Source organism: Guyanagaster necrorhizus, assembly GCF_019112545.1.
Source record: "Guyanagaster necrorhizus MCA 3950 unplaced genomic scaffold BT62scaffold_12, whole genome shotgun sequence".
NCBI lineage: Eukaryota > Fungi > Basidiomycota > Agaricomycetes > Agaricales > Physalacriaceae > Guyanagaster > Guyanagaster necrorhizus.
In genome coordinates, this window is record NW_025064891.1 from 166038 (window position 1) to 187188 (window position 21151).

Genomic DNA, 21151 nt, shown 5'->3' on the forward strand with positions numbered 1-21151 from the left:
GGATCCGTGGGAATATTGCCCACATAATATCATTTTTTCTTGCCCAGCCTGATCATGGACGACGACCTTGTCCTCAACCTTTCCCTCGACGATTCTAGTCCCAATGGAAAGGGGAAAAGTGGCGTAAAGAGAGGCGGACGCTGGACAGAAAGGTCAGTCATCTTATTCGCTTTCCAATTCTTAACTTATTAATGTTGCTTGGATAGACTAAAAGTAAAAAGAGTAGCCAAGCGAAAGAGTCGACCAGGAGAACGCGAGAGCGCCCATACATGGCCAGAGGTGACTGAAGAACGCCCCCCAAAGCGACCACGGACAGAGTCCCACGTTGTCCCTTCCAATCATGATCGGCCCGCTCCTTCTCGTCCTAGCACCCAAATAATTTCTTCCCTCTTCTCTTACAATCCGACGGTCGATATCCCAGTTAAACAGAAAGTATCCATATCCCTTGCTCCCCCCAGCAATGCCCCCTTGACAGACTCTTCTTCTTTCACCAGGCTTGGTGTAGATCCACTGCTAGACGCACACCTGTCAAATAAGATGGACATCACAAAACCGACGTCTATACAACGCGCGACCCTCACTGCCATGCTTTCCTCCTCGGGTGCGGACAAAGATATATTCATCCAGTCGCAAACAGGGTCCGGCAAAACATTATCCTTTCTCATTCCCATAATCCAAGACCTGCTGCCATTGAGTAGCCTTTCGTATATCGATCGGTCAATTGGTACCCTGGCTATCATCATAGCACCAACGAGAGAGCTCGCAAAGCAGATATCGGATGTTTTAGAAGCACTACTCAAATTGCGACTACGACCAAAAGATGAGTCTTCCAGCGACGCGTCTTCAACGCGCTTGACACGCTGGCTTGTTTCTGGTTTACTCACAGGAGGTGCCACACGTGCGCACGAAAAGGCCCGTCTGCGCAAGGGTCTTCCCATCATTGTATCGACGCCTGGCAGGCTCTTGGATCATCTGCAAAACAGCTCGTCTTTCAGCGTCGGAAAATGTCGTTGGCTGGTATTAGATGAAGCAGATCGTCTGATGGAACTAGGGTTTGAAGAAACCATTACTGGCATTCTGAACGGACTGAATGGCCGGAGAAATCTTGCCATCCAAGCAACAAAGGAAGGAGTTGGTAGAGATGTCGGTGGTTGGGATTGGGAGCGTCGCAGACGAACTGTGCTTTGTTCTGCAACGATACGAGAGGATGTTCAAAAGTTAGCTGGGGTGGTCCTCGTCGAACCTTTGATGATCAAGGGGATCGAAAAGGACTTACAGAACAAGCCTTCAACTTCCAAAGATGCTCCTCCTGAGGCTGCTTCTGGTCCAGAGAAATTCACTACCCCTTCCCAGCTGTCACAGAAATATGTCGTCGTTCCTCTCAAATTGCGACTGGTGCTTTTGATCGCCTTATTACGCTCGCTCATCGCTCAATCGCAGAATCAACGTGGAAGTCAAGTGGTTGTTTTCTTTAGTTGCACGGATTCAGTGGACTTCCACTGGCAGCTTCTTGGGGGTTCCATGATGAACGGTGATGTGCCGCAGCTACAGGAAGATGATTCTGATGGTGATTCTGATGACCACAATGAAGTCGATGCTGCGAAAGACAATAAGACTATTGAAGTCAAGTCTCCCCTCCTGCCCGACACATCGATATATCGACTTCATGGATCTTTGGACACGCGCACACGTCTGGCATCTTTACGCGGATTCTCAATTTCAGGGAAATTAAAATCATCCATTCTTCTTTGTACCTCTGTGGCCTCCCGTGGTCTCGATCTTCCTCTAGTACGAGCGGTAGTTCAGTATGACTTGCCTACAGAGGGAGGAGAGACCGAATACGTTCATCGGGTCGGTCGTACTGCCAGGGCAGGGAAAGGTGGCGAGGCATGGAGTATAGTCGCGCCTAGTGAAGCTGAATGGGTCAAGTGGATAGAGGGAAAGATGAAGAACGACGACAAACGAGGAAAGATATCACTGGAATGTACATCTGTCGAGTCTTTACTGCAAAGTGGGTTTGGTGGTAAAGGGCGCGAATTTGAAGGTCGCGCTACCGATGTACAGCTGTCTTTTGAACGATGGGTTCTCAGCAAGAAAGAAGTACGCTTTCGTTATCGTTTCAGAAGATTCTTTACTGATGGACGGTAGAATACCTCGCTCGCTCGAAGGGCCTTTTTGTCACATATGAGGGCATATGCTACTCATCCTTCATCAGAGAAACACATGTTCCATGTGCGACATCTTCATATTGGACATCTGGCGAAGGCGTTTGCACTGCGAGATGCGCCCAAAACCATAACTAATAGTAAGCAATCACGAAATAAAAAGACAGGTGGAAAAAGCAATCGCGACGCTCGTAATAAAGACACTGAGTCGCGCATGACCGAGATTGTGCGCTCTCAAGGCCGCTTATCCAAGAAGGGTGGTGTAATGAACAGCAGTGGAACATCTGAATTCCAGATCGCTGGGGGAGATGCGCTTGAGAAGCTGGTGAACGGCATGGGACCATGATATCAGGTTCAGTGCGTCTCAGTGGTGTTGTGATCATGTAGTTGCAGTGCATTGGACCTCTGGCGTTATTACTATTGGCATTGGGTGTCCATGAAGCTCGCAATGCTGATTTCGTCTCAGTTAATGACTGAAGGGTCCGTCCTGTTTGGCAACCACTATAACTCATAAAATACAGTCCAAGTACAGTTTCAGCCCTGCCAAATTCGGACTTTGTTTGAATATATAAGCGGACGCATTGACCGCCGTTCCCTATGACCAGACATCGAAGAAATCCGGCAAGTATATCAAGCATTGTCGAGAAGATTGAGGGCGTCATTCACAGCACTAAGACCTGGTCGCCTGGCGACGAGCACTCATTCGACGTCCGTTATGCCGATGTCAGCATCCAGGTATGTCACGACAGCGCATTTTTCGTATCCGTCTAATTTTCTTGCAAAGTTCATCGGGGCCTCTGGTCTACCCAAAATGGATGTGGTTGGTACTGCCGACCCGTACTTCGTGGCAAGGATTGATGACCAGATCTCACTTGTGTACGCTGGCTTAGTTCTTTTCTTGTCTTTACAATTCCCTGACTCCGGTTTGTAGTTCCACGGTGAAAACGAATACTTTGGCACCAGTATGGAATGAAGTTTGGCGGGTGAAGAATGTTCCTGTTACCGCAGACCTTCTGGTCGAAGTTTTCGACAAAGACGACGGGGCACCCCATGACGACTACATTGGAAAGTTCAAAACCACCATCACTGCCGGGGCAAAGGAGGCTGAGATCGAGGGGCCTCTGCTCAGGCGCAGTAGGGGAACCTTCTGGCTCAAGGTGGGACATTCCGGTTCCTTCTACATGTACCTTGAATCTCACATAACGTTCTTCAGATTGACTCTCAACCATCGAAAAGCAACCACGAATGTCTGTATCTTTTCGACGGCCCCATACGCTACTCCCGTCATTCTTCCCCTACAGTCGGCATTCTGACAAACCTGGACAATAACGCGCGGCGCTATTTCACTTGGAAGATTTTCGTCATCGGAATTCCTTTGTTTTTTAGGGATGCCTATCAGCATTGGAATGTCAATTACAAAGCTGCACAGAATATTTTCCAGGGACCAGCATCAATTGCGGTGCGATCGACCATTCAAGCAGGTCACCGTATGCTCTATGCTCGCAAGTCGACCAACGGCTTTGGCCTCCTGGAAAATGCTGGAGGCTTCATAAAGCTCCTACACGGCGCCACGGATAGTCGTTATATTGGTCCTACTTCTCGTAACGACTTTGCCCATCGGGTAAAACCTGCTGTGTACACCTACATTATTTCCGCCGACGATGATTCGTTCCGTTTCTCGGAGACTGGAGCCGCTTTTTTCGTCGACTTTGCATCGAAGCATGCACTGCATAGTAATTGTGCCGAGACGGTACGATACAGTGGTGAATTCCATCCAAGACCTGCTGGGGGATGGGATAACTTCAACGATGATGTCCCCGACGATCAAGTCCAGTGGGAGTTAATAATTGACAACAACTCCGGAACGTACTCTCCTGATTCTAAGATGCTTCCGGTCTTGAAAGAACTGCTGGAATATAACTTTCCAGATGTGGTGGTGTTTGCTTTATCTCATGAAGATCCAGAGCTAGCCAAGAGCCGGGAAGCTTGTAGGACATACGCTTTGAAATGTCGAGAAATCCAGAAGGAAGAGCTTCAGCCCCACTGCGCAGAAGGCGAGGTTACTTTGTCACACCAAGCCGCGGTTTGTGGTGGTGGTGGTGTCCAATAGATTTTTAAGTATATGCTATTATTACTGGCCGTGATATCCTATTATCTGTATACTATACATAATCGATGTACTCATATTCTAGAGGAATTGGCACAAGATGGGTGATTGCCTTAAAGCTGCGGCTATGTAATATAGCCTCTCCCACCCAAAAAAAAAAGTGCCCACGGGGGAGCTGGACGTGCTATCAAACAAGCAGTCATGGGCAACCAAGCAGAGCAAATTTGTGCCGTTTCGATGGGTTAGGAATGCGTTGGCAAGAGACAAGGTGGCGTAACAGGACAACATCGACGCATGTAAAGGTACTTCGGAGAAGGCAGGCTGCGTGGGTAAAGAGAATGGCCACCTTGATTGCAACAATTGTGAACAAGGAACGCAGACGGGAAAAAGTTTTCACATACAGCACGCCACTTCTTACATGTCTCGAATAATGATAGAAACACTGATTCTTCAAGGTATCTTGCCCCTTAAGGCCTTGGCTGCCTTGAACTTTAAGGCAGTTGCTACCCATCCAATCATATCAACCTTCTTGCTCATCTCCTCTGCGAGAAAAGGATGAACCAGTAGTTCGGCATAGTTCGCCCGTTCGTCTGGATTAGTGACCAAACATCGTGAAACCCACGCTCGGGCGGCCGAGCTGTATCTCTCCGGAAGCGCAGGCACGTCACCGTTAATCAAGGCAGTCATCTAACACCGGGCGAATACACTAATCAGAATTTCTTCCAAGAGAGACCAGGAACTTACATAGGCCATGGCACTTCCTCTGCTGTCGACTGGATAGGGATATTTGCCCATAGCTATCTCGAGCGTGGAAAGCCCCAAGGACCATACATCGGAAGACACGCCATAGGCGACATTTCCGGGCTGGAGGCCACTTTCGATTCGTTCGGGCTACGGATTATTGATAAATTCAAAGAGTGATACAAGAATTCAGCACTTACAGCCATGTAGGTCTGGCAGCCTACTATGGTCAAAGCTAGAGACTTCTGCAGCTGACCGGACACGCCAAAGTCACACAACTTGATTTCCCCCCTGGTATTAGCCAATATGTTGGTAGGTTTCACGTCTGCGAGCGTGGTTTAACGAGAGAAACGCCAAATATAGGCAAGGACTTCGTACCACGATGGATAACTTCCAATTCATCCTTCAGGAACTTCAAACCGCGAACCGTGCTGCCCACGGTCCGGGCTAGAACCTCCTCTGGAAGACCTTCCCATATCAGAGACTCGCCCAACAGTTCGAATCGTTCATCGATATCAAAAGCAGTAAGCGTATCAAGACTGCCGGCATCCATGTATTCGACGCAGTAATGCACGCATCCCTCGTCGTAGAAAGCGCCAAAGAAACCAATAATGGAAGGCGCAACGGCGCGGTGAAGAATCTCTAGTTCCATTTCGATCGTCTTGAACTTTGCAGATTCGAGTTCGACGCGAATTTGCTGCAAGGAGAGAGGTTACTGAATACAGAAATATAGATATGAATAGGACATACCTTCATGGCCATCTCAACGCTGGTTGGCATATGGAGCACCCGCTTCACGGTACCGTAGTTCCCTCTGCCGAGCTCTTCTAGCTGTTTGAAATCTTGCATACGAACGGCGAAGGAGGCGCCATTGACGAAGTTAACGCCTGACGCATTTATGCTCGCCTTGCCTTTGAAGTTGATACTGCCTGAAGCATCGCTGTAAGGATGATGAGAAGGAAATGGAGCGGCTGTAGGGGAGAGACCGACACGATATGGGAGAAGCTAGAGAACGATGTCTGAAAGGCAGGAACTCCAGAGTGGGAAGAATTGCCGAGGACGGGCTTGCCAACGCGCTTGAGGCCCTGGGACGGCGGGCGAGCTGGTCCCACCATGGGCGACAATAGTTAAGTCACTTATTACTGGCAACTTGCCGCATAGCCGAGCCTTGAGCCGTGCATTTAAACTCCGACAAGCCAATGTCTCCTTCCACTCCCACCGACGTTCCCAGTACTCCGCCCGTCATTACTCCAGGCGGCACCTATTCTATCCAGGTATCATGCCATCCGTGATTCTCTCCTGTCTTTATTATACTGACTGCGTACAGACCGTATCTGTCGGCTGCAAGATATACATTCGTCGCACTGACTCGGACGGCAATCCCGAAGAGCGTCTCGCTGAAATTCTTTCCATTCGTGACAAACCTGTCAATCCCTATGCTCGCAGCACCCGAGCCAGCCAGAGTAGTGATGCAGAGGTGAGGCTGGAGGATCAGTGGGAGTTCTTTGTTCATTGGGATGCTTTCAATAAACGCCTGGACGATTGGGTTCCGGGCTCTCGTCTCGTTTTGAGCAGGGATCTCGAGTGGCCTCGTCCAAAGACGTCTGCAGGAAAGAAGAATACTACTGCCAAGAAGGCTCCTGGAAAGGCGTCTCGCGCTCAGAGCTTGTTGAGGAAAGCCACCACAAATGCCGCCATCGCTAGCTCCCCGACACCAACTTTATCTTCCCATATTCCAGAATTCGTAGCCTCCCCCTCTCCAGCCCCATCCTATCTCAAACGGAAAACTCCACATGATGAAGAGGAAGAGGAAGAAGAGGATCCAGAGGATCTTGACGCAGATGCGGATGGGGACATGGATATCGACGGAGAAGCCGACCTTGAAACGTTCGATCTTAGTATGACTGAATCCATGCAGTCAGAAAACCCCGTTACAACCTCTACATTCAGCAAAGAACAAGAGATTGAAAAGCTACGCACTTCAGGCTCCATGACTCAGTCTATTTCCGAGATTGCTCGTGTAAAAAATCTCAACCGTCTTCAGATTGGAAAACATGAAGTCGATGCATGGTATTTCAGCCCTTATCCGAAGGAATATGCCCATCTTCCTATTCTCTACATCTGCGAATTCTGCTTGTCATTCTATCCCTCTCCCATGATGCTTTCCAGACACAGGTTGAGGTGTACTATGCTTCATCCTCCTGGAAACGAAATATACCGCCATGAAGACATCTCCGTCTATGAAATAGATGGGAAACGTCAATTGACCTGGTGTCGGAACCTCAGTTTGCTATCAAAGTGTTTCCTTGATCAGTGAGTGTCTATGTTCGGTCTTTGTTACATCAAGTCTAAAATCATCTTAGTAAGACCTTGTATTATGACGTGACGCCCTTCATGTACTATGTCATGGTCAGCTCCTCTTGGAATTTGTGTATACAACCTCTTGAACGACTCCTAGGGTCAACGAGACTCCACGGGCTGCCATGTCATTGGCTACTTTTCCAAGGAGAAGGAATCAGCGGAAAGCTACAACGTTGCCTGTATCCTGACTCTGCCACAGCATCAGCGTCATGGCTATGGTAAACTTCTCATCGAGTTTTCGTATGAACTCAGCAAGAAAGAAGGGAAGCTTGGTAGTCCGGAGAAGCCATTGAGTGACCTGGGGTTGCTGGGATACCGAGCGTACTGGGCGGAAACCATCATCGAGCTCCTGCTGAACAATACGGACGGCGAATTGAGCATTGACGACATAGCGCAGAAGACGTCTATCACTCACGCCGACGTACAAAACACGTAGGCTTCAATTGATTTTATGAACATCAATTGGCTAACTGACTGTTTCCCAGATGCGTAACCCTGCAATTGTTCAGGCACTACAAGGGTCAGAACATGATATGTCTGACAAACTCAGTCTTAGAGCGACACGAGAAGGCACGCAACAAACGACGAAGGCGAATTCATCCGGAGTGTCTTAAGTGGAAACCACCGACGTTCACTCGAGATCAGCTTCGGTTCGGATGGTAGAGCAACATGTTTATGTATATATGTACCATACTGTACTGCCATGTATTTCGTAGAATATTCCATCATTGCACATCATGTCATTCTGTGTCCTCCGCCTGGTTCTGTCGTCTCCTCAAATGTACTTCATCTCCACCAGCATCCCCACTAATGACTCTAGCTTCTTCCTCAGGCAATTGACGTCGAGTGATAGTAGGAGATGTGGCTCTGGAAACAACTGGTGATAATCCATCAACCCCAGACAATTTATTTTCGTCTGACGTGAAATAGGCATGAGGTGATGATGTATCGAGCGAGTCGAGCGGAGTGACATCGTCGACGTTTAAGGCGGGAGCGTTGAGACCAGCTGAGGCAGAATCACTGGTGGAAGCTTTGACGGCATCAACGATGCCAAGGGTGCGAGCAACACCATATGACGCGAGATCCTACAGCAGTGTGAGCAAAGAAAGAAGCGAATTATGAAGGACTCTGAGACATACGAGCAGAGTGATAATCACAATAGGAGATACAAGGAATATGGCGATGATGCGAAAGCCATAGGCAATGCAGGCGACCCATGAGTTGGGGGAGTAATACCAGAGATATTCGAGGTAGAGATCCCAAATGAGACGGGGGAGAAAAGAAGGGCTCATAGCGCTGGCAATACTGGGAACGTAGGTGCCGTTCGACGCAGCAAAGGATTCCAAAACTAAAGCAGAGGATGGAACTTGGAGCATTTACTGCAAAGGGACTGGCAAAGGAGTCGGTCGCCTTGTCACCGTTCTCCGTGCCCGTGGTACTCGGAAGCAGAGGCTGCTGACAAACACGTGTCATATGCAAGACTACTGCGCTAAAGTTCTAGTGTCTATTCTGTGCATACTTGCAACATACAGCTAAGCCAACTTCATTTAGATTACCCAAAGTCCACAATAATACATACAAAAGCAGATCCAACAAAAATGAAGAGAAGCAGCAACACAAAGCAAGATAGTACCAGGAGCAGGGAGCGCAAAAAGATGGGATAAATACGGTATCAGTATCACGGATACATTGTGGAAGAGGGGAATACAACTCCATCCCCCCGAATGAGAATAATCGGGCGGCGCTTGATGCCTGAGGATGGACCATCGGGAGGAAGACATCCAAGAACCTCTGTGCACCGAACTTCGACATATGGCGACGGATCCGCACCAAAGTATACACCCACCGGATCTGTCTTGGAGAAGTTTTCTCCATACAGTGTCAGCATCTTCGCCTGGTGGGGATTAGGCTTTGCCATTACAGCACGAGAAGAAGGGCAATTCGTTTTCGGTGCTTCTGATGCACGATCAGGAGGAAGATATTTTACCACGCCCGGGAATGGAGTGACTGGCTTGGATGGAACCGGGAATGAACCCGTCTGTGGCGCATGCTGGTTGTCGAACAAAACGGGCGGTACATAAAAGTTGTAACGGACCTGGTCTGTTTATTTTTGTTCATCAGTGCCAGACGAAGAAAAATGGCCGAAATTAAAGCTCACCCGTGCCCACAATGGTCCAGACACTGGTTTCACCGATATCGACTTGCCACAATGCCCCAGAGCCTCCTCCGGCATCGCTTGACGACCCGCGACGCGTGGAGGACGTCATGGAACCGGCAGAACTTGGCCGCCGACGATTCTTTCCACCAACGTTGCGAGAGGTTGCGCCTGCGCTTGATGTTGATCGTTTCTTCTTAACACGCCCACCATCGTTCGAGACGAGGTCAGACGCAGAAGAGGGAGAGCCCGGCGCACTGTCAACCGGGCCAAAATAATCACCCCCAGTAGAATTCAAAGGTGATCCAGGCAGCACTGGCGAGCTCGCGCCGTTGCCCGCATTCCATTGTCGGCCATCAATAGGTCGGTAGGTGTTCACCTTCTCCCCCATGCAGGATAGGAATGCACCAGATACACCGGGTGTACCAGGTACTGGGGCCCCTTTGGTACCGTCATACACCTCAAAGGCAATTTTATGCAATTGAGAGACAGGATCACCGCAGACCTCTCCCAGAGCACAGTAGTGATCAGCAACACCTTTCGCGCCGTCCTGGAGACCACCTCCAACCACAGTGGTTTGATGATCCACCTTCCGAATTATCAAGACCGGGCTCACTACGCCCGACGTTAGGCACTGTAGGACAACTGTTTGGTTATAATATATCGGTATTTGTGATCCATTGTTAGTGAACGGGATGGCATTTGGGGGAGGCGATGGATAGTCTGGCTGAGGAGGCGGTGGCGGCGGTGCATCAATCCCACCGGCAGGCTTGTTCACGTCCACAATGTACATGACAAAAGGATCTACATCGATTTCCATGTTAGAACTATCAGAATGTACTCAGTGCTGAAGACTCACCCCAGCTGGCTGTTCGGGCTATGAATGAAGGCGAGCTGGCCCTGGTTCTCTGGTCTAGGCCCATGAGAGGTGCGCCATCTGATCCCTTAAACGAGGATCCTGAACCGGACACACATAAATACTTTGTGGAAACGGTCTGGGATCGCAATCGATGGAACAGGGATATCGTCGAACCATGATTGATGCAAACTAGGCGAGTATAAGCTACTGAAGGGAAAGAATATAGAGGATCACACACGCTCGAGATTCTTGGCGCTTTGTCGCTTTTTGCTAGGTTTACTGATGACTTTGATAGGGCGACTCGGGAAAGTACCGATCACCCGTTCAGGTTCCTCTTCGGTCGCTGGAGATGTTATCTTAACTAGGGCTTCGACCTTTTTCTTCTTCTCGTCGACATCAGAAATGAAGAGTTGTTTTCCAACACAGCGGCCAATGTATGTTGTTCCAGTCGGGGGGTCGTTCACATCGAAAGACTTCCCGGAAGAACCCGTCCACTCGACAGTACCTTCCTGAGGCGACGGCTCGCCTGATATAGATATCACAACTCGCGGTGGTGACAACTTGGACTCATCTCCGCGACGAACAACATCAGTCCACCAGGAATTGCCTATCATTATCGCCGTCGGTGGCGGGCATAGAAACCTAAGAACGCTTTTTATCAACTGTTTCTGCCGCAAGGTATAGTGAATACCTTTTCTCCGTCCCATAAGATTTTTGGGCGACTTTACTTGACATGACGATTACAGTTCGCTCTCCGAATGCTAGCCGATTGGGCGTTCGTACGTATTGGTCAAGATATGGGCTAGGATTAATACTTTAGAAATTGCTTACATGTGTAACGGAAAAAACTCACCGAATGAAAGTCTGCAGATCGTTGGATACACCCATCATGGGGTGGTTACGTAGACCAACTCTGGCCAATTGTTCATCCACACTGGACATACGGAGCGCCATATCATTCGAGGCCGCACTTGCTCCCATATATGAAGGAACGTCCTCGAATGATACACCATTGTCAGGCCTGAAACTGTGCGTGACCTGAGGAGGTACGGTGCGCAGAATGTCTGGACTACGGCTGGAAGTGATGTGTGGCGGAACGCCAGACGTAGACGAATGACCAGATTGATAAGGACGAAGTCTCTCTTGGAAGTGCTGCATGGCAGAAGATGAAAATGAAAGGCCATTGCTGACGCCACCCATCACGTAGTCTTCGGGAAGATCAGATTGGTAGCTGCTGGGTAAGATGCCGGGAATACGACGCTCAGTGCCATTAAAATCGTGGAACGCTTGAGAACTGTATTCCTTTATAGCAGCGGGCGGAGGAAATGAAGAAGGATGTACAGGATCATTCGGAGTAAGTGGAGAGATCTTTCCACTGCTGTAGGACGAGGGTAGGCTGTTGATCATATCGTAACTGTTACCGTTGGAACCAGTGAAAGGCACGGAATCATTGAAGCTCTGCTGAGAATAAACACCATCTCCATTCATTCCATATCCTTGGCCAATTGACGAGTTGGAAGACGCGTTTCTGCGGTAATGAGATCCAAATGCGCCGTTTGATGAAGAACTACCAAAGAGTTCATAGCTGCTATGTTCCTGGACTAACATGAGTGCTAATGCATACATAAAATCCAAGGACAACATACTGGTTCGATACTATTCGGAGAGAAAGATGAGTCCAGCTCCTGGGGCGAGAATATAGGCTGATGATGGTTGGGGGAAACGAAATCCATGGATAACTTTAAGTTCCTGCGTCGATTCAAGGGAAAACGAGACGCGGCCGAAGGAGGATTGAGTATATCAGCAAGATCCCAGCGAGAGATGTCGGAGGGGGGAGGGAGTGGACGAGGCGCAAGAGAGAGCTAGAAAAGAGAGGATGAGTGTCAGGAAGAGAAAGTAATCGAAGTGGTAGAAATGTGCGGGGTTGTCACTGACAAATTCTGATCGGCGTTCGGCATTTTCCGAACCAAGCCAGGCTGAAGCCATGCAAACCAGTTTGTACGTTGTCCCTTGTTGTTCCTTGAAATTGAACCAATACGTCTCTCCGTGCTGGGTGCTGGATATTGCAATAGGTGGGGGATCCTCAGTCAAGGAGAGTGGTATTCCTTCTCACTCTCCCCTACTTTAGCCTTTATACAACTGCTAAGCTGTATCGGCATCGCCGGGAGATCTTGTCCCGAATCAGAGAGATCCGGTGTACGATTTTTGAAATGTCTTTTTAGGATTTGTTACCGCCATGGGCAATCAGTCATCGTGTCCTTCTCGCGTGTCCTCCAGCCTCGGTCTACCGGTTCTTTCTGGTATTAACGTATTCCACCGCTCCGAATTTGTGTCTTGTGTCCCGATTGGCTCTAGTTTAGATCCCCAGCGCCTTGTGGTATTCCGTATCGGCGGACTTGCTTCTGATCTAGGTTGTGATCTCGCGGCACTCGAGAATATCCTCGGTTTCTGCCGCTCGACGGCCTTTTCTGATCTGCCTGGTCACTGTTACTCTACTGAATGTCTCCGGACCCGACGTATCACTCTTCACTTCATTCGACTTGTTCGTCTCCTCACTGTGGCTGAATTTCGCCACCAGCTCTCCTACTCGTCACTCATTAAGACTCCGCGTCGCTTCTCTGTTTCTATCCAGCGGATGCTTTAATCGACGACGCGGTATTTTATTGGTCTATGTTGGACCAGTAATGTTCTTGCAACTTACGTTATTTGCTCCTCTGATAGGTACAATTCAATGTTATTGAAAATGGGGTTCTGCTTTGCTACGATTCGTCCACGTACATAGCGCTCCAGCTTCCCCAGTTCAGATCGACATGAACACTTCTTGTGCCTTGCATGTCCTCTGAAAACATGACTAGAATGCTTTTCCTTTTTGCGGCCTTTCTTCTTACAGGACTCTCTTCTCGGACCGCTCCGAATGGTGTAGTGGCATCACAATCTTCCAGCCATATGGTTTTTTTCCTCGGGAACTCGGCCAAAGTGCCGTCGCTCAGTGCAAACTAATTCAATCAAGACGCTGGCGGATGTTTTTATCGGGCCCATCTAGAGATCTGTTCTTTGGCAGCCCTGGGTTTCTGAGAAGCGTTTGGAATGCAACAGCAGGACAGATTCGACAGAAACTCGAGATCGGTGTCAATAGCAATGGGCGAATGCGTCATAGCCCTATCCTAGGTTTCGGACGAAAAGAATGCTTTAGACCATGGATCCATTCCTTCCGCGTCGTCCCAGTTGAATGACTATCAATGACTTTAACATAAACCAATCGGAATTTTACCGAGGATGGAGAAAATCATTTAGCATATAAATTGCAGGATGCTAACAGTCAGTGAGTGATCGAAAAAATGTAACGAAAGTTCAAATTTTTTGACCAGGAACTGTACCGACTGCCGCGTCATCACCCTGAAGATTGGGAAATGACAGCGAGATGGAAGCGTCAAGATGCCAGGTACCCAGAAGCCCTGCGCAGTCAAGGGAATACGTCGACATGAGCGCCAGTCTCTATCACCTAATGGACGAATGGGAAAGCCAGACCTGCCTGGTATTCAATTTCCCGGGTTCCAACTACGATACATAAAAGCCAACACATACCTGTACTGCTTAGAAATTCCGGGACCACTAAGGCTGCCAAGCCATAAAGTAGCGATGCTCTTAACACCATGTCAATGCCGTGACAGGCTAGTATACTGATGTAAAATGAAGATGCCCCTTAGGAGATGTATAGGCATGAAGGGATCCCAGAAGCAAAACTAAAGCGATCATGGACTAGCGTTGTCCTGAAGACCACAAACATCTCGGGGCAGGTCCTCAAACAATGCGAATCGAGCGCATACTATACTAGTGCAAGGGATACCGCTGGACCGCGAATATCCACACGAGGCGGCAGCAAGCGGTACCATAGATACGATCGAGAATTTGGCGAGATTGGGCCGCCCTATTTTTCTGTGTTTCTGTATATAAGACGCTCAAACCATCACATGCAACTAAGCGAACTGGAACGGGAATCGGTGGTCGGGCCTGCAAGCTGCCTTCACTGATGTAAATAGTAGCCCGACTTTAGTCTTTGGTGGACCTTATACTGCACTACACTAACATTGTAACAATTTCCTGTGCTTCAATCATTGTCTCCGTCTAGCACCACTCTTGAGTACTTAGTTCAGATTTCGACGGTACCACGTACTTCGCCAATAACTGATATTCTAGAATTATCTATCATTGACATGGCCTAGCTACGGCCGCCCGCGCAGTGTGTGAAGAAATCAAGCATCGTACACAAGTCTCATCCCCAGGTGCGTGTAGTATTTTCAATCTTCTCTATTACTTCTGGGCAAATGTTATGAGCATCGCTACTTTGCAGATCTTCGCACTTATATATTGTTTACGGGGAGATACGCGTTGCTTATGACCCATAGCGGAGGACCCTTTCAATACGTACTGATGCTACTAGCAGCTTCGGCAACAGTACTGGATGTTTTTCCTTTCCGTCTCACTTTTCGCTAGTCCTTTCCGATACACTATTTTGGCAACCCCGCACTTGTAATATCTGATATCGCTGCTTTTATAACCGGTACGTCCATACAATGCGCTTCACCGAAGTGAGTATTCCTCGTGTCAGCCAAGTGTCAGCGAAGCACTGGCAGGGCTGGCCTGGGCTAGCAAAGAGGCGTGACGGTGCCGTGACAATTCAACTTTAGTGGCTCGATCCGGCGATAGCAATATTTCGACCTCGACCTCCACATCCCTGAAGACGGTCGCAATACTGTCGACGTACATTACAGTGCAAGGAGGCGCAGACCCGCTTTATTACAGCATTTCTATGCCCTATCCTTTAGGTCTGTCCTTCTCTGGAGGTGTTAATCAATCTCTTACAGTCTCCTACAGATACGTAGATATTTACCGAATCGTCACACTATAGAACGCTCTCCGTTCGCTGAAGAGATATACGATGACTGGGTCGTCGTATCGTCTCGAGGCACCTCGTTCTCGGCAGCGTCCGGACCCTTTGCATTTTGAACACTCGTCATTTACCCCATCTTCGGTCATTAGCAGCCATCAACAGTCGCCGAAGTCACCCCCCCTCCTTTACGAGCTGCCTTCTTCTACATCCATGTCGCCACCTACGAGCCCCAAGTCTAAGGGACGCCTCATTTCACCGACGTCACCCTCGTTTCCTGGGCGCCCAAGAACACCTAGGAGCGGCAGACCGACCCCATCACCGGTTCGTCGGAATCGTTCAGTCACCCCGCTGGGAGTCGTTCAAAGTGACCTAGAAAGGTTCACCGACCAATGTAGAGCCTGGTACGTATGAATGAGATTCCCGTTAAGCAAAGCTAATAGTTCCATCATCTATCAAGGTATTTCAATCAAGACGATAAAGCTGGACATCTGATGACCCAGACTCTGGCGACTATAGCTCCATCTCAACGTGCGTCTTACGCGAGGTTGCAAGCGTCCACACGCGCAGCCTACCACCGTTCCGTAACTGCAAGAAGACACGCTGAATTTGAGGCCCACTTGAGTGCTACACAACCTGGTGGATCCTTATTGCCCCATTCCCGAGCAAAGCCAAGCAGTCCTGCCGCACAGAGAGGTATTGACCATAATCTCAAATCCCTTGCCACGCGAAAATTGAATGCATGCACTTTTTCAAGAACGTCTCGATCGATTCCAGCGCTTTCTGCGAACATGGTGTACATTAGGGATGCCGGGACCGCAACCTTTCTTTTACGGATGTCAGTCTCCTTTACTATTATGCGGTTTTGTAATGGTGACACTCAGACTGCATCTATCCTTCAGTATGGGCATTAATGCGATTGCAAACTATAGCGGAGAATATCGGGGGTGCAGGTCGCAATAGAATAGACTGGGAGATCGACGATGCTGTGTTTAAGGAGACAGCGTAGGCTTTTCCCGGTCCTCTTTAATTGTCTTGCTTACGCTGTTTTTTTTTTAGTGGGAAAGATTTCATGCTTGAAGCAATAGATGTTTTAAAAGGAGTGAGATGTACATCAAACGATCCATGGACATTTCACTCATCTTCTCAGGTCCTAGCATTCGAAGAAACATCTTCACCCAAACGGCCTTCATCTACCGTTAACGATGATCCTGCCCCGCACGGCGCACATTCACGTTCCCAATCTCAGCCTCTCTCATCCCAAAGCCCTATGCATATGATGAAGAGTGTGACGCCTAAACGTCCACGGGCTCCTAGTGATCCCTTTTTGGATACACCTGCGCTTTCACGCTCCGATGGATCATCATTATCACAATCATCTGATACCAACTCGACATTACTTACGACTCTGATTTCTGATACAATAGACGATCCTCCAAGTCCTCTCTCTGTCTATGAGGTAGAGTATGTGTCGCCAACGCCTCGAGGCAGATCTGCGTACGATGATTTGTCCGAAGAGTTGTTGCGTGTATGGACATCGCCCGACCTCCCAAATTCTGAGTACCGTGACCTACTCAATTCGTTCCCCTCTTTTCTGACTCGACGTCCTTTGATTCGGTTTCCGATACCATCCAACTCACACACGACTGATTTGGAGGAAGGATTTGTGGATACGCTGGACGCAAAACAAATCCGTTTCGGAACCGGTTGCATGTGGGTTGGTCCTCGGCAGCGTAGTGATGGTTGGCAGGGCAGTTGGTGGTCAAGGTTTATCTTCTGGTGGAAAGAGACATTCTGCTAGATGCATCGTACCTTTTGTCTTTTTCTTGTTCTGACTTGTTCCCACTGCGCTTGGACCATCGGTATGTATCCTTCATGCATCTTCCGCAGTTAAGTATTTTGTTTCAATGTTTTGCATTTCTCGCACCATCTACAGGAAGTACTTGCACACAACCTATCATATCTCACTGTTTATGGCGACTCGGGACATACTACAATTCATGTACATTTGTATTCGTACTGTCATGCCATGTAGCTGTTGCGACGTTGACGCCGCGTTCCCGATGCTGATTCTGAGCCAGTCCGTCCTGAATTTGCCTGCCGGTTACCGACATTGCAATGTTGCGCCACAGGCACTTAACAGCTACATCGAAGGTAGTAGGCAGGACATCCCATGATTAAGATTAGAATGTACAAGGACCCTGACTCTGTCGGCTTGTTTCGAAAGAGTTTTTGATACCATTCTTAGCCTTTAGAACCAATGGTGGAGCGAGCATAACCAAAGTATAACGAATTCATTTGATCATGGGAAGCAAGGAAGTATTATTTTGGAAAGGCTTTGGTCACTGTTGCGGCTCCCCGTCAAGTTCCTAGTGCCATGCACTACGCTTCTCTCACATCCAGACATCTATTCTAGTGGATATCTGGCGGAGGATAGATTTCCTCATCAGGTCTTTGGAAGACTCACTAAGCAATGTATCTCTATGACCTGCATGGTCCCATGCCTCTGCTTGATCAAGGACTAAAAGGTACCAATGGTCACGATGATCTGCCTTCACAGCTTCACACCTCGATCGGAGTCAGGCTAAAACAGACTTGTTGCCGGCCTTTATCCCACAGTCAGGCCCGAGGAGCGAGTCTTCATCCACTCGTGCCTTGACCGTGGAGCTACATCGTGGTGCGATAAACGGACGAGTTGCTGTCCAACCGTCGGCCGCGACTGTCCCTCTTGGCGCGAGAAGGAAAACAAAAGGAATTGTATATCCGTAGTAAGCGCTCTGCCAAGTGGTCCGGGTGCGAGCGTTGAACTGAATACAAACACGGAATTTATCACTGCCAGTGTCAGTGACCGAATGTCGCCCGGTTCCGAGCTCCACCAATGATGCAAATTACATGTTCCATTCTGATCCCGTCGCTGTGTATCCTCTCTTAACCCTAGACCATGACGTTGCTTCGCGCTAGCTCGGATCGAAGTCCAGGCAACACAGGCTAACGGTAATGCTACAAGTCGGAACCGACGGGCTTTCAAATTTGCAAAGCGCACCTCTGCGAATAACTTAATAAATGGTAGAGATTCATTTTATAATTTACGAATAATCCCGATCATGATGATTCCAATCAATTGACTCACTGGGTAATGAAAGAAGGATGTTTTATTACCCGACCTTGCTCCTCAACAGAAGCGTGCCGAGGTCCGCACTACAGCTCCCCAAATGTATATGTACACTAGCTACAGAATATGCATTACAGACAGCGAGAAATGAGGATGCTACGGTACCGAACCAGTCCATGGGACTCCTTATGTGGTCTTGGCATGAGTCCTAAATGTCCCTGTGGATATCGTTTCGGGAGTTCCGATACCTTCGTGCCTAAGTTGCTCTTTTCCTTTCCAACAGCCTTCGGCTACCGGGTACCTCTGGGCAGGGACAACACCTACCCTTTGTAGGACCAGTGTTCAGTAGTTCCGCGGTAGCTCTTGCAAATACAGTTGCTCGTGGGGACTGTACGGAACATGAAAAGGACATTGGCGGTATTGCTTTCCGTGCATTGCATGGACTATCCATATTGCGCAAAATCGTCATAATGATACCATTGGTAGGGGGAATTACTACACGCAGGTGGACTAGTTGGCACTCGCAGGTATCCGTGGGCCACAATATTTTGAACGGCAAGAATATTCGAAATTATCCATCGTTCGCCGGTGGTATGTTACAAGGTAGCACGAGTCAGAACGGGTGCAAAAGTCGGGCACAAATAAAACGAAAGCTGCCAGTCGATATGCAATAAGGATCGTCGGCCATCGCGGCCACCAGGTGACCCTGAGGCTTGAGAGTGTTGGAGCAGCAGTGTTGAGAGCCCTAACGGTGTTTTTGTGGCTGTCACAAATAAGCGTATAAGCGCACATACATACATAAGTGACTTGTGAGAAACTTACTCTGCAAGGTCACTCTGAACACTAATGTAAATACATTAGCCATGGATATTGCGACATACCGGTGGCAAGAGACACACACCTTTGGAAACTTTCATTTAACCCAAACCTAGACTTGAGACCACGCGCTACGGACCATGTATCGGAATCAAAGGGTACCGTTTATTATCAGACTCCAATACTAGAACCTTTTGGTTCTGGCGTCTCGCTGTTTCTCACTGGCTGCTTTTTGCCATTCGAGAGTGCGAATCTGCAACTTGTGCTCCTTTATCTGGCTTATAATTATGTCCGATGTGGTTGACGGAGTGTATGTACCCGTCTGGGAAGAAAAGCCATCGTGGAAATTGATCAGTGGAGGCAAAGGCCTCCAGAGAAAGATTTCTACAGATTGTTGAGTCCCGTGATGAACTGAGAGGTGCAGAGAGTCCAGAGTCTTCCTTTTTGCCCTTCATTAGGCGGACAGGAGTCGGCGTTACTCCACTTCAAGTCGAGACTGAGGCCAGTGTGAGGACGAGAATACGTCATGCTCAATGGCGCTTTGGGAAGAGCTTTGAGTACTAGCTTGCATGGATTGCGAGGAGTCGTCATCCAAACGAAGGCGCCTTCCCTGGCAAAGCGTATCCAAGTCGGAGGTCGACCGTTTCAAAGGGGTCGATGGAGTTGGCTGAGAGTCGGGTAAGACTACGATCCTCCCAAGCTAGCCGTTACCCGTCAGTTCAGACTGGTCCTACTAAACTCCCCGTATGTCAACGAAGGAAGGCATTGCAGACATTGAATACACCAACTTGAGTGTGATTATGAAGGTATAGTTACCATATATGGATTGATATGACTGATCCGATCCCCTTATTCAAGCCAAACTTCCGAACATTACACAACCAACAAGGGTTCAAACGTTCAACCGACACCATGATTGATAGCTTCAGTTAATGACCTGATCGTATTCTTCAAGCTGGAAATAGTCATGAGTATTCGACTGATACTGATGGGGGACGAGTACCTCACTCTTCAATGTCTTTTTCGTACTTGCGAAGAGACTCCTTTAACCTAAATAAGGTGTCAAAATTACAAGGTCAGGTGGGTAAGGATGAGCGTACGTTTTGTTTTCAGTCTCTAATTTGTCGACCAGGCTGGCTCTTGCTTTTGAGGCAGACTTCTGCTCTTCAAGATTACGAATTTCTTCGGCAAGCCTTGAAAAGTCACTTGCGACTGAGGCTAAGAGGCTAGATGGAGTGACGGGGGGGCGAGAAGGTGACGGCGGCGCTTCGGGCGTCATCCGCCTCAGCAACGAGCTTGGTGGTGTCGCAAGTCCATCTTCCACATCGTACTCTTGCTTTACGGGACTGAGAGTGTATTTGCCTGTAGATGTGAACTTGGGGCGCGAAGGACCAGCAAATACATCGTCTTCTCCGAGAGCCTGCATGATATCGTCCATTCGCTTCTTCTTGCTCATCGTGGTAGATGGGAATTTGGGATGAGATTGAGGGTTATCATCAGTACGTCGTCGTTTAGACAGAGAATCTAGCGGGGAGTCGGAAAGGTTACGTTTCAATGGAGAGCTAGGAGGACTAGAAGGTAACGATGGTTTGACGACTTGGTCATTCCAAGCTGAGATCTGTTAGCCACTTGTACAACCAGAATCTGCTGCTTCACCCACCAAAGAAGCTACATTGATTGGGATCATCCCGACTTTTTGCGCAGCGATAGAATTCGCTACAGGCATGAGTTTATCATCATGAAATGGAGATTTTCATTGCGTACCGGCCAGGATTCTTGTCGCTGTGTGAAGTATACTGAGCTGCGCGAACGCCGCCGTGACAGTTACAGAGAATATTTCCGTGGGCGTCAACCTTGACGAGCACCCGACGTTGCTGGGACATGGTGGTAGCGTGTGAAATATGGCCCTTGCCAGAAACCATCTCGCCATCGACGAACACGGGAACG

General features: G+C 48.7%; 9 protein-coding genes across 9 annotated transcripts; 4 read left to right on the forward strand and 5 right to left on the reverse strand.

The window, feature by feature from the left end:
- Positions 1-54: 54 nt before the first annotated feature.
- BT62DRAFT_919607 (DEAD-domain-containing protein) lies at positions 55-2511 on the forward strand (the record flags this gene model as incomplete). Its single annotated transcript, XM_043184171.1, has 4 exons — positions 55-152; positions 207-2100; positions 2149-2305; positions 2333-2511. 4 exons carry the CDS (start codon positions 55-57, stop codon positions 2509-2511), a joined length of 2328 nt encoding a protein of 775 aa, XP_043039761.1.
- Positions 2512-2637: 126 nt separating this feature from the next.
- On the forward strand, positions 2638-4621 carry BT62DRAFT_106916 (uncharacterized protein). The gene is made up of 4 exons (XM_043178630.1): positions 2638-2900; positions 2950-3041; positions 3097-3322; positions 3379-4621. Exons 1-4 carry the CDS (start codon positions 2763-2765, stop codon positions 4273-4275), a joined length of 1353 nt encoding a protein of 450 aa, XP_043039762.1. The 5' UTR covers positions 2638-2762; the 3' UTR covers positions 4276-4621.
- On the reverse strand, positions 4293-6145 carry BT62DRAFT_931709 (MAP kinase). Its single transcript, XM_043186182.1, has 7 exons — positions 6004-6145; positions 5764-5953; positions 5392-5710; positions 5214-5338; positions 5017-5163; positions 4674-4959; positions 4293-4618 (listed from the first exon to the last, which is right to left on the reverse strand). The coding sequence occupies exons 1-6, from the start codon at positions 6126-6128 to the stop codon at positions 4723-4725; spliced, it is 1143 nt and encodes a 380-aa protein (XP_043039763.1). The 5' UTR covers positions 6129-6145; the 3' UTR covers positions 4293-4618; positions 4674-4722.
- BT62DRAFT_106886 (uncharacterized protein) lies at positions 4315-4806 on the reverse strand. Its single transcript, XM_043178629.1, has 2 exons — positions 4670-4806; positions 4315-4618 (listed from the first exon to the last, which is right to left on the reverse strand). Coding segments are annotated over exons 1-2 (267 nt in total). The 5' UTR covers positions 4672-4806; the 3' UTR covers positions 4315-4353.
- A 48-nt stretch (positions 6146-6193) lies between the features above and the next one.
- BT62DRAFT_106609 (histone acetyltransferase, MYST superfamily) lies at positions 6194-8197 on the forward strand. Its single transcript, XM_043178627.1, has 5 exons — positions 6194-6287; positions 6341-7326; positions 7377-7422; positions 7472-7806; positions 7860-8197. The coding sequence occupies exons 1-5, from the start codon at positions 6213-6215 to the stop codon at positions 8035-8037; spliced, it is 1620 nt and encodes a 539-aa protein (XP_043039765.1). The 5' UTR covers positions 6194-6212; the 3' UTR covers positions 8038-8197.
- BT62DRAFT_1075854 (uncharacterized protein) lies at positions 8002-8827 on the reverse strand. The gene is made up of 2 exons (XM_043179158.1): positions 8514-8827; positions 8002-8459 (listed from the first exon to the last, which is right to left on the reverse strand). Exons 1-2 carry the CDS (start codon positions 8748-8750, stop codon positions 8115-8117), a joined length of 582 nt encoding a protein of 193 aa, XP_043039766.1. The 5' UTR covers positions 8751-8827; the 3' UTR covers positions 8002-8114.
- Positions 8828-8962: 135 nt separating this feature from the next.
- On the reverse strand, positions 8963-12270 carry BT62DRAFT_931712 (jkappa-recombination signal binding protein). The gene is made up of 7 exons (XM_043186183.1): positions 12035-12270; positions 11242-11984; positions 11080-11190; positions 10627-11030; positions 10389-10577; positions 9533-10333; positions 8963-9474 (listed from the first exon to the last, which is right to left on the reverse strand). The coding sequence occupies exons 1-7, from the start codon at positions 12119-12121 to the stop codon at positions 9053-9055; spliced, it is 2757 nt and encodes a 918-aa protein (XP_043039767.1). The 5' UTR covers positions 12122-12270; the 3' UTR covers positions 8963-9052.
- A 2910-nt stretch (positions 12271-15180) lies between these two features.
- On the forward strand, positions 15181-17264 carry BT62DRAFT_967962 (uncharacterized protein). The gene is made up of 6 exons (XM_043188883.1): positions 15181-15680; positions 15737-15972; positions 16034-16114; positions 16179-16281; positions 16336-16378; positions 16427-17264. Exons 1-6 carry the CDS (start codon positions 15328-15330, stop codon positions 17075-17077), a joined length of 1467 nt encoding a protein of 488 aa, XP_043039768.1. The 5' UTR covers positions 15181-15327; the 3' UTR covers positions 17078-17264.
- Positions 17265-19840: 2576 nt separating this feature from the next.
- BT62DRAFT_107869 (uncharacterized protein) lies at positions 19841-20926 on the reverse strand. Its single transcript, XM_043179413.1, has 5 exons — positions 20865-20926; positions 20305-20815; positions 20213-20254; positions 20021-20159; positions 19841-19937 (listed from the first exon to the last, which is right to left on the reverse strand). Exons 2-4 carry the CDS (start codon positions 20658-20660, stop codon positions 20105-20107), a joined length of 453 nt encoding a protein of 150 aa, XP_043039769.1. The 5' UTR covers positions 20661-20815; positions 20865-20926; the 3' UTR covers positions 19841-19937; positions 20021-20104.
- Positions 20927-21151: the final 225 nt, after the last annotated feature.

What these genes read in the sequence shown, in the direction of transcription:
- BT62DRAFT_106916 (XM_043178630.1), top strand. Translation starts at nt 2,763, where the DNA reads ATGACCAGACATCGAAGAAATCCGGCAAGTATATCAAGCATTGTCGAG. An exon ending in GATGACCAGATCTCACTTGT is followed by an intron (nt 3,042 to 3,096) that starts GTACGCTGGCTT and finishes TCCGGTTTGTAG; the next exon opens with TTCCACGGTGAAAACGAATA. An exon ending in GGGGAACCTTCTGGCTCAAG is followed by an intron (nt 3,323 to 3,378) that starts GTGGGACATTCC and finishes AACGTTCTTCAG; the next exon opens with ATTGACTCTCAACCATCGAA.
- BT62DRAFT_931709 (XM_043186182.1), bottom strand. Translation starts at nt 6,128, where the DNA reads ATGGTGGGACCAGCTCGCCCGCCGTCCCAGGGCCTCAAGCGCGTTGGC. An exon ending in TCTAGCTTCTCCCATATCGT is followed by an intron (nt 5,954 to 6,003) that starts GTCGGTCTCTCC and finishes TCATCCTTACAG; the next exon opens with CGATGCTTCAGGCAGTATCA. An exon ending in ATTGGAAGTTATCCATCGTG is followed by an intron (nt 5,339 to 5,391) that starts GTACGAAGTCCT and finishes CCACGCTCGCAG; the next exon opens with ACGTGAAACCTACCAACATA.
- BT62DRAFT_106609 (XM_043178627.1), top strand. Translation starts at nt 6,213, where the DNA reads ATGTCTCCTTCCACTCCCACCGACGTTCCCAGTACTCCGCCCGTCATT. An exon ending in GCGGCACCTATTCTATCCAG is followed by an intron (nt 6,288 to 6,340) that starts GTATCATGCCAT and finishes GACTGCGTACAG; the next exon opens with ACCGTATCTGTCGGCTGCAA. An exon ending in CACGCCGACGTACAAAACAC is followed by an intron (nt 7,807 to 7,859) that starts GTAGGCTTCAAT and finishes ACTGTTTCCCAG; the next exon opens with ATGCGTAACCCTGCAATTGT.
- BT62DRAFT_1075854 (XM_043179158.1), bottom strand. Translation starts at nt 8,750, where the DNA reads ATGCTCCAAGTTCCATCCTCTGCTTTAGTTTTGGAATCCTTTGCTGCG. An exon ending in TTGTGATTATCACTCTGCTC is followed by an intron (nt 8,460 to 8,513) that starts GTATGTCTCAGA and finishes ACACTGCTGTAG; the next exon opens with GATCTCGCGTCATATGGTGT.
- BT62DRAFT_931712 (XM_043186183.1), bottom strand. Translation starts at nt 12,121, where the DNA reads ATGGATTTCGTTTCCCCCAACCATCATCAGCCTATATTCTCGCCCCAG. An exon ending in GATCTGCAGACTTTCATTCG is followed by an intron (nt 11,191 to 11,241) that starts GTGAGTTTTTTC and finishes TATTAATCCTAG; the next exon opens with CCCATATCTTGACCAATACG. An exon ending in AGCCCGAACAGCCAGCTGGG is followed by an intron (nt 10,334 to 10,388) that starts GTGAGTCTTCAG and finishes AAATCGATGTAG; the next exon opens with ATCCTTTTGTCATGTACATT.
- BT62DRAFT_967962 (XM_043188883.1), top strand. Translation starts at nt 15,328, where the DNA reads ATGACTGGGTCGTCGTATCGTCTCGAGGCACCTCGTTCTCGGCAGCGT. An exon ending in GCTGTGTTTAAGGAGACAGC is followed by an intron (nt 16,282 to 16,335) that starts GTAGGCTTTTCC and finishes TTTTTTTTTTAG; the next exon opens with TGGGAAAGATTTCATGCTTG. An exon ending in CAATAGATGTTTTAAAAGGA is followed by an intron (nt 16,379 to 16,426) that starts GTGAGATGTACA and finishes TCATCTTCTCAG; the next exon opens with GTCCTAGCATTCGAAGAAAC.
- BT62DRAFT_107869 (XM_043179413.1), bottom strand. Translation starts at nt 20,660, where the DNA reads ATGAGCAAGAAGAAGCGAATGGACGATATCATGCAGGCTCTCGGAGAA. An exon ending in TTAGAGACTGAAAACAAAAC is followed by an intron (nt 20,255 to 20,304) that starts GTACGCTCATCC and finishes CACCTTATTTAG; the next exon opens with GTTAAAGGAGTCTCTTCGCA. An exon ending in TACGAAAAAGACATTGAAGA is followed by an intron (nt 20,160 to 20,212) that starts GTGAGGTACTCG and finishes GACTATTTCCAG; the next exon opens with CTTGAAGAATACGATCAGGT.